The sequence below is a fragment of the Oculina patagonica genome, chromosome 6 (genome assembly GCF_052425735.1).
Source record: "Oculina patagonica isolate OP01 chromosome 6, crgOcupat, whole genome shotgun sequence".
NCBI classification, from domain to species: Eukaryota; Metazoa; Cnidaria; class Anthozoa; order Scleractinia; family Oculinidae; genus Oculina; species Oculina patagonica.
In genome coordinates this window covers 11,680,930-11,695,326 of record NC_135763.1, presented here as the reverse complement: position 1 = coordinate 11,695,326, position 14,397 = coordinate 11,680,930, and the positions used below count along the sequence as shown (strand labels likewise).

Genomic DNA, 14,397 nt, shown 5'->3' with positions numbered 1-14,397 from the left:
TCGGCGAAATTTTCAGCTCTTTGTGTGCCATATTCAAGGAGATATAAGCGTTCAAAAACCCAATTTAAAGCGCTAATGAACCCCTACATTCTTGAAATGTATCGCGATGTCTACGGCATGTGCACATTAAGAACAGAGGCGTTTACCATTTGTCACAAAACAGCGGAATTTTAGTTGAAGACTTAAATGGAACAGCTCATTCCAGTGAACAGTTTCCGGGAAAAAATGGAAATCCTTTAAGCATTCCCCTTTATGCATACCAATCGAGATAACAAAAAAAATCCCTTTATCATTATTGTCAAACTATGCTTGCCCTACTCCTGGAACAGGAATTTATCAATACGATGAGTTAGGAACGTTAATTTTTTCGACCGTTTTTTTCTTCGTGTAAATGGTTAACGCCTCTGGTCATTATATTCTTTGTTTTCTGACACCTTGTTGCGCCAATTTCATTTTTCGAAAGCGTTGTTACAGACATGTATTGAAACGTACCAACATGCATTCGATAGTGTAGAAGCTTTCATTAGCTTGTAACTCTACTGGTCCTCTAGTGTAGCAGTTACTATTGTTTTTTGGGCTAGAGGCATTATTGTTCCTGTTGTTTGTTCTATTGTTTTCTCGAGGTGTAAATGGGTCTAAATCGAGGGTTGCACGTATCAGTCTTGAAACTGACAAACCTGTGGCCCTCGGATTCCCGATCGAACTGGAATTTAGAAGTGTTGGTTTTTGTGGAGGGAGGAAAACTGGAAGTCCCGGAGAAACACCCTCGGAGCCAGGACGAGAACCAACAACAAACTCAACCCACATATGACGTCGAGTTCGGGAATCGAACCCGGGCCACATTGATGGGAGGCGAGCGCTCTCACCACTGCGCCATCCCTGCTCAGTCCCCCAAAGTTGTTGGGTAGCGAGCCATTCAGGCGAGACGGCTTCCATGCATTATGGAGTTTGGTGCAACTCATAAGCTCCCTTCTATACAGATAAACGCACAATAAACGGACAATTAATCCCGACGCCTTGAAAAATTAAATGAGCTACTTTTATTTACAATATCTTTTTTTTTTTTTTTTCAAAAATCATTCTGATTAACATAATTCCCTTAATTCTTTTTAAACTCATTAATACTTCATCAAGTTAAAACGAAAAAACATAACCTGATTTTTAATTGATTGAGTTAAAAGATTTTTATCTGTTTAATCCTTAGTTTTATTTTCGATTTAGAAGATATATGAAACACTCGAGAGAATGTTCATCACATGTCTATAAAACAGCTCGAAGTTCGCGGTGATCAATACTCCGTTGTGCGTCGTATTTTCAACTCTTTTCTCCGCCGGTGTTCGGTCGGAAATGCGATGAAACACTGCGTCTCTCGTGTTTGATACATTTCTTATAACAACAACTTAAAGCGCTCTTAGCTTCCAACAACCCCTTGTCGTTGTAATATGTCTTCGGAATATTAAGCTATTGGGATCAAGTCATGTTGGAAATTTCAATAGAAAATGCGAACAAGCCAATTAGGGCATTGATAGACTTGGTAAAATTTACATTTGTTTTTGGTATTTATAGTTGTCGATCATAAAAAATATCGACAACAGAAAATTTTAAAAGTTCAGTAAATGAAGCAAGTTAATCTCAAACTTTCACGGGAACATCTTGTTTTAAAGTTTTAAGTGAAAAAGCTGTTTTTGTCGCTAACAAACTGAACGTAACAGTTTTGTTAACATGAGCGACAAAACTTTTCTTTTAAAAACAGCCATTCTCACAACCATCTTTGTAACCAGCGGTTTCTTTTCCGTTCAAACAACTAAAACATGCGTTGTGAACTCTTGTTACCGAGATTCCGCGTAAATACGCTTGAAAAAGCTGTGTCGGGCACAAAAACTTATCGGATAGAAATAGTTCATAATTGTTGGCAACTATCTACCTAATCTGTTCAGCCTCTTTGTTTACTTGTTCATTATGACGCGAAAGCGCTACAAGAAAGGAACTGTACATGTTTTCCAACGGTACTAGGAAACGAATAATCGACACAACCAACAGTAGTGACTCAGTGGTAAATTTTTCCGTGGGGGGGGGGGGGGGTGGGGGTGGGGGACAAAAACGGTCAAGAAGGCTACTACACTTTTCTAAGCACTTATAAGTTTGATGCTAACCGTTAAATAACGCGTCGTACGTACATAGAACGAAATATATTGAATGTTCTTAAATATCTGATGAGTTCTCAATCTTCCGAAAAATTTAACGTCCTGCCGGTGCATGACGCTACCCCAATCTTACAGTTAAAGCAGGATGGAAAATTAAATTTTACGCCAATATGTCTGTTATATTACACATCTCATTAAAGACTGAAGTGAGCAACAAAAATCTCCCACATAGTATTACTCCATCTTCACACGGGAAGGCAGATTTACTTCCACACCAACACGCTCAGCCACAGCGATCAGAATGTCCCTCTGTTGGTCCACTGAGCCCATCATGATCTTCTGCCGCATTTTAGCCTTTTCTATTTCTCGTGTTAAATTGTCAAGACGTAAGGTCATCTCGTCAATTTCACCATCGTTGTCTCCAAGGAGATCTTCATCCTGAAATTCTTCCTTTTTAGTTCTTCTCCTGTAAAGAGTTATAAGGATAGGTTTAGACGAGTGGGAGGCGTGGTGGTTAGCGCGCTGGACTCCGGGTTCGAGCCTTGGCCGGGGTCATTGCGTTCTGTCTTCCTTTGGCAAGACAATTTACTCTAGCTCACAGTGCTTTATCCTGCGAATACAGCCGTCTCTCTTCGCTCCCGGCCGGTGTATTCACAGTCTAACAGTGCCTCTCCTCCTAGGTGAATACATGGGTGGCGACGAATTTAATGCTAAGGGGAACCCTGCGGTGGACTAGCATTCCATGTAGGGGAGATGCTAGTCTCGCTTCACGTTTAACTCGCTTTATGCCACAAAAGCCTAAGTTAATCTCTGGCCGTATAGGTCACGAGCTTGAACGCAGACTTTCCTTTTTTTAGGCAAGTAACGAACTTCGGTACTGCAAATCAGGCCCGGGGGATACTCCCAATAATTTTGGGTGGGGATGCGCGTAAAATCCTAACTCTATTTCGGACCCCGCCTGTAATAATACATTAATAATAATAATGATGATGATGATGAAGATAGTAATAATAATGTTATTTCCTAAAAACCATTGTTATCCAGTTCCAGGACTGAATGAACAACTATATTCTATTATTTCTCAAAACAGCTCAAATACCATACCCTTTGGCGTAAAAAATAGCCTTTGGCGCCTCGCATAAGCTATATATAGCAGCTTATATTAAGAGAGTAACCCCTCAACTCCTCTCTTTTAGCGAACAACTCACAAATCGCCCAATTTATTATAACGGACAGCTTAATTTTGTCATACCATCTTTCGGCGTATGTATCAGCTGCAGAAAGATTTCATGCAGTCAACATAATATGTACTTACTTCCAAAAGCTCTCAGTGCCCAGTCCCACTCTTACAATCTCAGTCGGAGCATACATTCGACGGGTGAAGAATTTTGGGAACTTTCTCTCGATGTCGGCGATAAAAGTTATCTGTTTTCCTTTGTTTCTAAGGAAAGCTGTCTTCTGGATAGCCTCGATGTCACCAACTGCTAGACCAATCTGAGGAAACATAGCACAAAAATGACTCATTCTTTGTAATTCTTGAGAATGTAAAATGCCCATGGAATCTTAGGGAAAAAATGTTGGGGAGCTAAGAAAGATTATTGTGGAGGAGAGCTGGGGAGTGGGTATCCAACCTACGATGTCCATATTTTGGAGAAGGTGAGTTAAGCTAAAACTTTAATCTAATAAACAATAATAAACCTTTATTTAACCACGATCTGTATTAAAGCAAATACATGCTTGAGGTACCTACCTAAGAAAAATATTACATTGTAATAACCTAAAATAAACGATGTCTGGATGGACAAATATGGGGTCCATTCTCGCATCTTCGATGTTTATGACTACCCGTTTGATGTATGTGGTACAAGGTAAAAATGTTTTGTTTAATAATCATAAAGATTCTAACTTCGCCTGGTTTATAGGTGTTGGTCTTTATGGGAACGATGACAGCCAAATAAAAGTACCTTTCTGCCATCTTCGGTTATACAGCGCTGTAGTAGCCCATTTCCGAGTTAACCTTTGCCTTTGTTTCAAAACGAGTCTGCATGTGAAACCATTGAAATGAAAATGAGTTTGATTTACATGAAAATGGACCTGTGGGTGAAACTCATTTTCATTTGAATGGTTTCGCACGTAGACTAGTCAGTTTGAAACAGAGGCAAAGGGTAACTCGGAAATGGCCTATTGAACCGCATTATTGAGCACTAAACAAGCGAAAATAGATAAAAAAATATCGGCTTACCAATAAATTCACGAGCGCTATCGGCATCACCAAAATGAACATGTAGTAGAAAACATAAGTAGAATTCTCAAAAGGCACGAGTGGTATAAAATTTGGTTCAGGTCCTGGTATGCTCACAGTCTTGTTCAACTGGTCAATGACAGTTGGAGTGTACTCAATTTCTCCGGTCGTCATGGCAGTAACCTTCATAAAGGTCTTGCCTATTGACGCAAAAGAATCCTGCAAAAAAGAAAACATATGATTAATTAGGCAGGGCAAGTTCTACACTACGGAAGTTTGAAAATCTAGAATCGTCTCAAAGCCGTCCCGATGACAACACAAAGTTTACCCTGTAAACGAACTATTAACACTTCAGCAAACCCCAGCTATAATGATTATGCACACCCAGCGGCTTATACATACTAGTTATACAACGCTTTCGAGTGGTATACTATGGAATATCCCACGAGTCACTTGTATTTTCTCGGTATACACACGAGCCTTTAGGCGAGTGTGTATACGAAGAAAATACAAGTGACAAGTGGGATATTCCATAGTATACCACGAGAAAGTGTTGTGTAACTATTTTATACCATGCCATAGAAAACACGCTCATTAAATTTCATCGAGAATAATATCGCAGCGCACGATGGGAAGGTTGGGTTGAATACCGTCGAATATACAACGGCTTTCCTGTATTCTGATTGGCTGTATTTTCTATGGCATGGTATAAATATCAGTAGCAGTTCTGAGACTCCTCTAATGGGAAAGTAGGGGTGAGGAGTCAGGTTCGATGTTAAAAAAGGGCGTTTCCCAGCTAGAAAGATAGGGCGGAACTTGGGGGTGTGTCCATATAGGTTTGCCATTGTGTGTTCAATTAAGTCCCGTATACTTACCTGTTCTTTCAACAAAATGAAAAACGCCATTGAAAAAGCCAAGGTGAACATTATGAAGAGCAACAAAACCTTCAGGACGGTCTTTATCACTTCGTTGAACATGGTGACGTACAGACCAAAGTACTTGAGTGGCTCTATCATGAGGATTAGGTTTATGTAAGCAAAGAAGATAGAAAACGTTCCCATCTGCCAGTAAATATCGAAATCGGTGGTGATATTAGCGTCGTCGGAAATGTAGGGCAAAACGAACGATAACGCGAAAACGTACAACGTCCATTCCAAAGCATTGGACCAATCTGTAAAGTAACGAAATCTCTGCGTGTAAATTTGATAAATCTCTTTCGCAAGATGTACTACCGCGAATATGACGACGATCCAAGGGACAGTTTGGTTGAAACCGTTTTTCTCTTTGTAGAAATCCTCGTCTGGCTTTTCGCCGGGTTCTGGAAAGTTCACTTTTTCCCTCTCAGTCAGGACAAAAATCGTCAAAAAGATAAGAAAAACTAAATAAAGTGATAGGTTTCCTCCGTAGACAAACCACCCGAACTTTCGCCACTTCAACAACATCAGCTTACGTGAGAGCGCATGCGTAAGAAGAAGCTGCTGTTTGTGTTTCACCATTGTTGTCATGCCCAGGAAACGCTCCCCATTCGCGCCACTGTGGTCATCGGGACCTGGGTCCAAGAGGGTGAAGTCATACTTGATGGATCGTTCAGAAACAGATCTTTGGATGCACCGATCCATGGCGACATGTGCGGCATCTGGGAAATGTTCGATTAACCTTCCCATCGGATTAGATTTGACACTAGTAGCTGTTAGTGCTTCACGCCACCTAAGAAAGGAAACGCGAATATCAGTGGAGGAAATTGGCAAGCCTTTAGGGCAAAATGTATACCCTATTTAAACCGAAGATTCTACAAACGTTTTAAAGCAGGCATTTAAAAGAGCTTCCCCGGTTAAAACAGTTTGGTAATTGTTTAATTTTTAGTGTAAGAAGGTTGCTTTTTGGCAAATTTCCGAAGCCTTTTTAATTCTGACTGCCTGTTCGTCCGTCCGTCCGTCCGTCCGTCCGTACGTACGTCTGTCTTTCGGTAGGTCAGAATGTCTTTCAGTGTTCCCCATTTTAAACTCTTTCATTGATTCAGTGAGAAAGGCAGCTATAGAATCTCTCTTTTTGTTATAAAAATGAAAAAGTTGCGTGGAGGTCAGGTTTAACGACTTTGTTGGGCATGGAATGGCATGGAAACTAGAGTCACTAAATAGAGTAGAATGTGAGCGATAAACAAGGCGTTTGCTGGTGCGGTACCTTTGATGTTTGATAATGACCATCACCACTTCATTATTCTGCGCTTCCATAGCAACGTCAAGGCACGTCATTCCACGTTTGTTCAGCACAGACAAGCTCGCCCCATAATCCAACAGGATCCTAGTAGTCTCCACTTGATTGAAGTGTGCCGCTACATGAAGTGCCGCGTTACCATCGATATCCACGTGATCCGTGAGCACGCCTCTCTCGAGAAGGAGTTCCGCGACGCCAACGTTTCCCGCCTTTGCAGCCCACAACAGGGGCGTCCAGCCTACGATATCAGGGCTGTTGATGTCGGCTCCCATATCCAAGAGTATAACGCAGGATTTTCTGGAAAGTCATAAAATGAAATTTAAGTTAATGAATACAATAATCTCCCTAAATGTATACCAAGACTTTCTTGGCTGGCTCACATCTACAAACGATTTTCAATAGCTGAGTGTTCATGTTAACAACCAAAGAAGTAACCTACTTTTAGTGATACCGAAATTAACTAAAAGCCCTCTTACCCACAAACCGAATTATCAATACTGAAAATGTTTTACTTTTTAGAAAACTGCCTAGCCCAAGGATGAAACACGGGGAAATGTTAATGGTAAATGCGTGTGGCAAAATTTTCATGTTTACCTTTTCATGCTCATAACAGCGTAATGTAATGGCGTTCTCCGCTGGTCATCTCGCATCCAAACACAAGAAGGCGCAGCTTGGGTGAGAACCTTGACCTGACGCGCGGTGCCACGGTCAGCGGCTAAATGAAGCGGTGTTTTGTGCTTTGTGTCTCGAACACATCCATTGACTTTGGTTTCAAGTAGCAGCTCCAATAACTAGAAAACAAAAAAAAAAAGCTAGGTTCTCGAATCTAAGGTTAAGTTGAAGAAATCGACTAAATTTGGTAACTCGTGTTTCGACGTTTTTGTTACTGGTTTGAAGGCAGCAGCCCTTTTTTAGTGAGCCAAGTAGAAAAAAGGAAAAAAAATGAGGAGGAGGATGAGGTAATAAATTGCATCCGAAATGAAGACTTATAAAAAATAAACAGAGATTCACCGGAGATTGACTTCCTACATGAACAAACTGAAAAACGTCTTAAACGAAAGCCAAACGTATCAAATAATAATTTTTAATAGTTTTTTTTTTTTTTTTTTTCTTTTTAAAAAAAAAAAAAAAAAAAAAAAAAAAAAAAAAAAAAATAAATAATAAACAAGAGTAAAATACCCAGGAATACCTTGGAGTTATCCGCGTAAGAGGCGTAATGAAGAGAAGTTCGCTGTTTTTGATCAGGTAAGTTGACCAAGGCCCCATTCTCGCTCAGCAACATGCTCAGTGTCTCCTCTCTGCCCTGTTCCACAGCAAGATGAATGCAGCAGCGAAGGCGCTTGTCCTGAGCTGCCACCTTCGCGCCAAATGATATGAACAATTTGGCGCAATCAGTCTGTCCTGCGGCTACCGCTTGGTGAAAAGGTGTCTGATTATTCTGGTCCCTGGCGTCAATTTCAGCGCCATTTTCATGGAGAGTTTCGATGCATTTCACGGATCCCAAGGCAGCAGCACTGACAAGAGAAATAAGTATTTACAAGTCCTGGTATTTAATAAAACGAGTACGTAGCGTTGCATGACGACACTAAAAACGGCTGCGAGGGAGACTAACGAGTACAATGAATGCCAAATTATTTCCTTATTTTTAGCGCGACATTTTTTACAAAACTTGTCCCCAAGACCACTGAGTTAAAATTCGTTTTAAATATGGCGTCCCAGGAAGGCGAGCCAAAGTGTTAATATGAAAAAATATTGTCCCGTTTTCCAGGGATACCCCACCCGCCGAGAAGAGACAACTCGCTTGCCCGAGTTGTCTCACTCCGGTGATAAGTCGGGGGAGGGTTGTCTCGGGTACGCGAGACCATATGAATGGGGTAAGAATCGGCCCTTTAAAATTATTCGTGTGTAAAAAAAGTTATAATGCAGACTGCGGAAAGCAAACTGCAGACGGGGGGTAAAAGTTCTTTGTGAGTTTATTGGTCAGGGCTTTTCTGACAGTAGATCATACCTGTGCAGAGCGGTTTTCTGTTGGCTGTCCCTTGCGTTCACATCTCCACCTTGTGAAATCAGCATTTTAAGCACTTCCTGGTGCCCTCCAACCGCTGCCAAGTACACCGGTGTCTGCAGGCTCTTGTTTTGACAGTTAACATCAGCCCCATATTGAATAAGGACCTGGGACACTTCCTTGGAGCCCGTCTGTACTGCCAAATGAAGTGCCGAACTGCCATCCAAGTCACATTTATTGATGAACTGTTTAAAGTCTGGATTAATCTCGGGTTTTGAAACTGCGGAGGGTTCTTTTTTGAAGTAATGGCGAATTGCTATAAAAGTTTAAAGGATAAAAGCGTTAGTCGGCTGGGAAAATAAAACAGAAATTTGATTAAATGAGTGCGCGAAAAATCGACATACTACTTGGAGTAAGAAGTACTAGAGGGCCGAATGTTTTGTCACATTTGAACCCACGATCTGTACTAGCTTCTTCTTAAGCTTCTAGTAGTATGTTAAATCAAAAGCCTTTAAAGCATAAAAAAAATCGTCTTTTATAGAAGTAGACTTTCGACAACATTGAAGAATTACCCTAACAAAGTGAGAAAACCCACGCCTTTGTTCTACCGTAGGACATGGGCAAAACGACGCACAAACATGTAAATGCTGGTTTTCATATAATCGCCCCGATCGTTTCTATCGGGGCGATTATACGAGAACATTACACAGACGATCGCTAACGTCTGCGGCGATTGAGGCGATCACGATCGCTTGCATCGCCCATGTTTTATCCTTCTAGGCTTCTTTTCCTTCTTCGCCGTAAAACTGCAATATCTGAGGCAACGAGGTTTGCTCTTTCATAGAAGACTGCCATTTTGGTGGATCTACAGCTAAAATGACTGTTTTCAATTTGTAGTTCTTCGCTCATATACCAGGCGACCAGGACGATCATATGAAAACCCTAGATCACTCCCAATCGCTTCGATCGCCTACGATCGTCTCGGTATTTGCAAACGATCGATACGATCGGGGCGATCATATGAAAATCAACCTTAAATTCTCTTACCTGCTTCAACTATCTGTTGTGTGACGTACGCATCTCCATTGGTTGAGGCAAAATGAAGCGCTGTCATTTCTTCTGCTGAACAAGCATCAATCCTGGCTCCATACTGCAGTAGGAGCAGGCAGATAATGCTATAACCCGAGCCACTGGCATGCATCAGTGGAGTCACGGCCTTAAAGTCTGAAGCGTTAACATCGGCCTTTACATTTTTAAGAAGATGCTCAACAATTTCTTTGTTTCCAAACGCCGCAGCTTCGTGTAAAGCCGTAGCGCCAGTCACGCTGTTTGTCTTATTAACTTTAGCTCCCGAGCCGAGTAGTGACAGAAGCGCGTCCATGGAATTGAATCTGTGGAAAACAGATACGAATCTCTAGTCGTAAACTACATGTAGACACTGATCTTCTAAGCACTCCGGCATGAGATCAGTAATGATTATCTAATTTCTACTTTAGAGCAATTTTCAATTGAGTGTCGTAAAACCAACACCAAAGTTATTACTCTAGCCAATCACAAAGGACACAGACAATCCAGTGAACCAGTCAAAACTCGAAGCAAATACATGTAGTTGGCACGAAGCGCGGGAAAACGTGCGCGAGCGAGTCGCGATTGGTTTTGGTTTTACTCCTGATTGGCTGAGAAAGTGGCGCGAGATTTTTAAGCCAATCACTAAGCTTAGTAATGCACAACCAAAGCAAACGCAATTTACTTTCGACACTCAAGTGAATACCGCTCTAAAAGTAAGTATAATTTAAGTCTTTGTAGAACTTTGTATTGGGATATACGCAGTCCACTGGTTAGTACTTCAAAATTCGGATAAAGCGAGCTAGGTTTGAGCTTTTTCCGTGGTCCACGCGCTGTGATCTCTCACAGCGCCTCTCTCTTCTGCTGCGTGTAACCTTACATTCACCGTTTTATATTACAATCACGAAGCCTTATTATGACGTTATGTAAAGATGTATGCAAATTTAATATTCCGGCTTTCCAGCAATCCTCCCTTCAGGTTCCTGAATTTCCAGCGTTCCAAGGGCACCTATTCCAAGTTTTCCTCGCTTTTGAAATATTGATCTCCAATGTTACAAAAACTAAATTTAGAAACTAGATTTACAAATTTAGGACTATTTGATATGTATTGAGTTGTCTGCGTGTTTCCGAGCCCGTGTACGCGTTTTTGATACGCCGAATTGTAGATCGTGCGATTTGCATGAACCAGTTGCATTGTTAGTAGGAAGGCGTCACGAAACACATATTAGGTTTGTACTAGACAATGAAGTCAATATCCTAAAACTGACAGCAAGGCGATCATTATTCAAATACTATAGTTGATATTTTTGAACCGCAAGATTAATTTTTCGCTCGCTGAATATCAACAATCAGAGTTTCGGTTTTGGTAGATACCGTATTCTGATGCTTTGATTTGTTTGAATTTTCAACAACAGACGATAAGCGGATCGCGCTTTCTGATCTTTGAATTTGTTTTGAAAAAAAATGCTGAGTTAATTCTGAATTGGCTTACAGTGAAAATTAAAAACAGTTTAGAATTAAAAGTTACGTGATGTAAAACCTCTTGAATTCCCAGATCGTCGCACAGCGAGAGGGCTGTTGGATGTTTAGATTAAAAAGCACAAAACACCTGTGTTCTAAGATCCTATTGGCAAAAACTTCTGCAGCCCTGCTACAGTTCCGAGATCTTTATTTACTTTGCGTTGAGACTCTCAGTTCAGCATGTAGGCTAGTAGGCTATTAGGAGAGCGAGTCTATTAATAGTACAAAAGTACTAACAACTACATTACTACGCAGAAATAGTCTCCGGTAGAACTCTCGGTACATTTTGGCTTTTGTGTGGTGTGGTTGTAGGGTCAGGATTAGGGAAAAACAAATGAAAAAACACAATCAAACGTTGACCTTAATAAAGAGCACATTCTGATATCGCGTGTTAATTCAAAACATGTCATTTGAAGCTACGTGAAATAAACATCGTATTAACCTCCCGGGATTAACCTTCAGACAGCGCGAGATGAACGATAATTTTTGAAGCCCGGGTCGATTTGAAGGCGCTCCAGTGCTGCGATGTATTAGCGAAATTGAAAAATCAGTATTACGTTTGTAAATTGTAACAATCAAGTATTACCCACCTGGCGGCAAGGTGAAGCGGAGTCGACCCATCTGCGCCAACAACAGCCACTTTAGCGCCGAGATCCAGAAGCATATTGACGATGAAAACTTTGTTGTACTGAGCCGCGTAGTGCAGCGCCGTGAAACCGTACTCGTCCAACGCATCCAAATCGTATTTCTTTTCGGACACAAACTTGCGCACTTCTTCGGCGTTTCCACTGGCAGCCGCGCGATGAAAAGCGACATTCCCATCTTGTAAGGAGACCATTTTCATCCCAAGCCGTACCGACTCATCTTGAAGTTGGAGTCTTCCTCCTGATTGAGCCCTTTTGGTTTGAACCATAGGGCTGTGACGAACTCGTGATATAAGGGAACGGTATTCCCCAAGGTTTACCCTCGAACTTGCCTTGTGCGAATCTGTATCGCTCATATCTCCGTAAGACATTTTTGATACGTGCCCAACTATTATTACGCCATGTTAATTTCAGCGTCATGCAATGTACGTGATAATTAGTCAGCTGTATACGCATCACTAAACACAACATACTTCACGAAAACAATAGTAGCTAAGGATACCGAACAACTGAAACAACAACATCCTGTCCAATTAAAACCAGGGAATGAAAAAGCCGGAAAGTTGAAAATGTCCTAAATTATACATGGCATCACGTGCCATTTGCAGCATTTGCTGTGCAGGTTCAGATGGCTAAATTGACAAATAGTAGAGCAAAAAGTTTCCTTTTGGAGGAAAAAACTAATGGCCTTATTAAAACTTACAGAATTTAACCCTAGCCGGTTTTTTTCTGACCACCTGTAAGCAATGTTTGTGAACGCAATCAAACTCGAAACGGGGGGTAATTAGCTTCCAGTTTAAACCATTAATTTTTCAAGGCTTTATAACCTGCAGTTCATACTGCACAGGACAGTCGTGGAAAGAATGACTGGGTGATGCGCAAAAAAAATAGATTGGAGAAAAAAAAAATAGATTGAGAGGAAAGGAAAAGGGGTTAAGGAGGCGGAAAATATATCAGTTTGGGAATAATTTTGTGGGTGGCTTCATTTCCATTTGCCCGGGACTCTTTCTACCCTCGAGTACTTCTCCTAGGGTACATTCTTTTTTTATATATAGAACGTCGAGGCTAAAAAAAGCGAATATTTAAGAACATCCTAAGAACGTGCCCAAGGCTGAAATTTGGTTACGAACGAACTTTATTTTTCCTGTTTGTCGCGAGAGACAAATATATGTACAAAATGAATAAATCTTTATTCAAATCATGACTTGTTACCAATATTGTCATCACTCATTGGTGACGTGAACATGTAGATTATTAGGAATGAATTAACTGCAATACCACTTTGTTTCTAAATTTTGAAAATTGGAACATTTCAGGCTAAAATGTGTGAAAAAGTTAAGAACGTTCGGCCTCGGCCAAAAAATAAGACGTTCTTATGTAAAAAAGAGTGTATTTATGTTGCTAAAAAGCGTGCTAACAAATTCATTTCAGGTAACAGGTGATATCAAGTGACACGCGATATTTAAATTAATATTAAATATTTACCGACAGCTGACAGACATTTTAAATTGAATCGTGCACGACCCTGCAATTAAAACATCCTTTAATTCCAATATAATACTAACAACTGACAGTCATGACAAGGAGCCTACTGACAGCTGGGAATTACACCGTCTTATCACCTAGCTACTGCAAACCAGAAGTATACCTGTACCTGTGAACTTTAAACAAGCATTAAGAAACTGAACAAATATTTTTTGTGTTGTCGGAGTTACCAAGGTAAATACTTGAGATACTTCTTTGTTCGGTCACGTATTCGGTCTATCTAGAAGAAATTAAAATTCTACTTGACATAGGTTGAAAAATGAGAGGTAGGATGAATTTTGAGGTGAGGGATCAGTGGCGGATCTAGGGGGAGGGTCCGGGGGTCAGCCCCCCCCCCCATCGGACACGACATTTGCTTCACACTGAAATTTGTGCATCCACAGTGATAAAAACAAGTTGCAAATTGACAACCCTGCACGACTGTCACCCACGCTTTTTAGTCATTTTCATAGTGTTGTTTTCACGTGTATGTCCTTGATAGACTCTACCCCTTTTGTATGATAAGAGGGAAGGTTCTTTCTTCGAAAAGGGGGAAAAATAGGAAGAGCAACAGCGGCAAAAACAACAACAGAGCGGTCAGTGTCCACTCTTATGCAGAAAAAAGATAAAAAAAGCCAAAAAAGATACACACCGATAGCATTTAATAAACAATACACGCTTATTGGCCCTCACAGCAAACAAGAGTCCAATACATTATATCGAATTATATTGCTTACAAATACGAGAAAAGAGTAGACTGATCGAAAATGAATCCCGGTCGTCATGCATTTTTAGAATTACTTTGAAATCGCTTTAAGGGGAGAGATCTCGGTGATACCATAGCAAAGACTGCAAACAAGCACCGTTGCTGGTACCTGTCCGGACTGTGTCCTTCTGGCAAGTAAATATAGGGGACCGTTCATTTTTTAATGGTTAGGGGGGGGGGGGGGGGGCTGGTGGGATTTGATCGATAGTCGCTACTCTATGTGATGGCCCCCCCCTTCTTCATCGGAAATTTTAGCCTACCCCCCTCGAGAT

The 14,397-nt window shown here is 40.9% G+C and overlaps 1 protein-coding gene across 1 annotated transcript; it reads right to left on the bottom strand.

Moving 5' to 3' along the window:
- Positions 1-1,033: 1,033 nt before the first annotated feature.
- On the bottom strand, positions 1,034-12,275 carry LOC144658664 (transient receptor potential cation channel subfamily A member 1-like). The gene is made up of 10 exons (XM_078519128.1): positions 11,782-12,275; positions 9,653-9,996; positions 8,609-8,921; positions 7,790-8,114; positions 7,195-7,391; positions 6,568-6,897; positions 5,262-6,093; positions 4,387-4,605; positions 3,460-3,638; positions 1,034-2,610 (listed from the first exon to the last, which is right to left on the bottom strand). Exons 1-10 carry the CDS (start codon positions 12,204-12,206, stop codon positions 2,379-2,381), a joined length of 3,396 nt encoding a protein of 1,131 aa, XP_078375254.1. The 5' UTR covers positions 12,207-12,275; the 3' UTR covers positions 1,034-2,378.
- Positions 12,276-14,397: the final 2,122 nt, after the last annotated feature.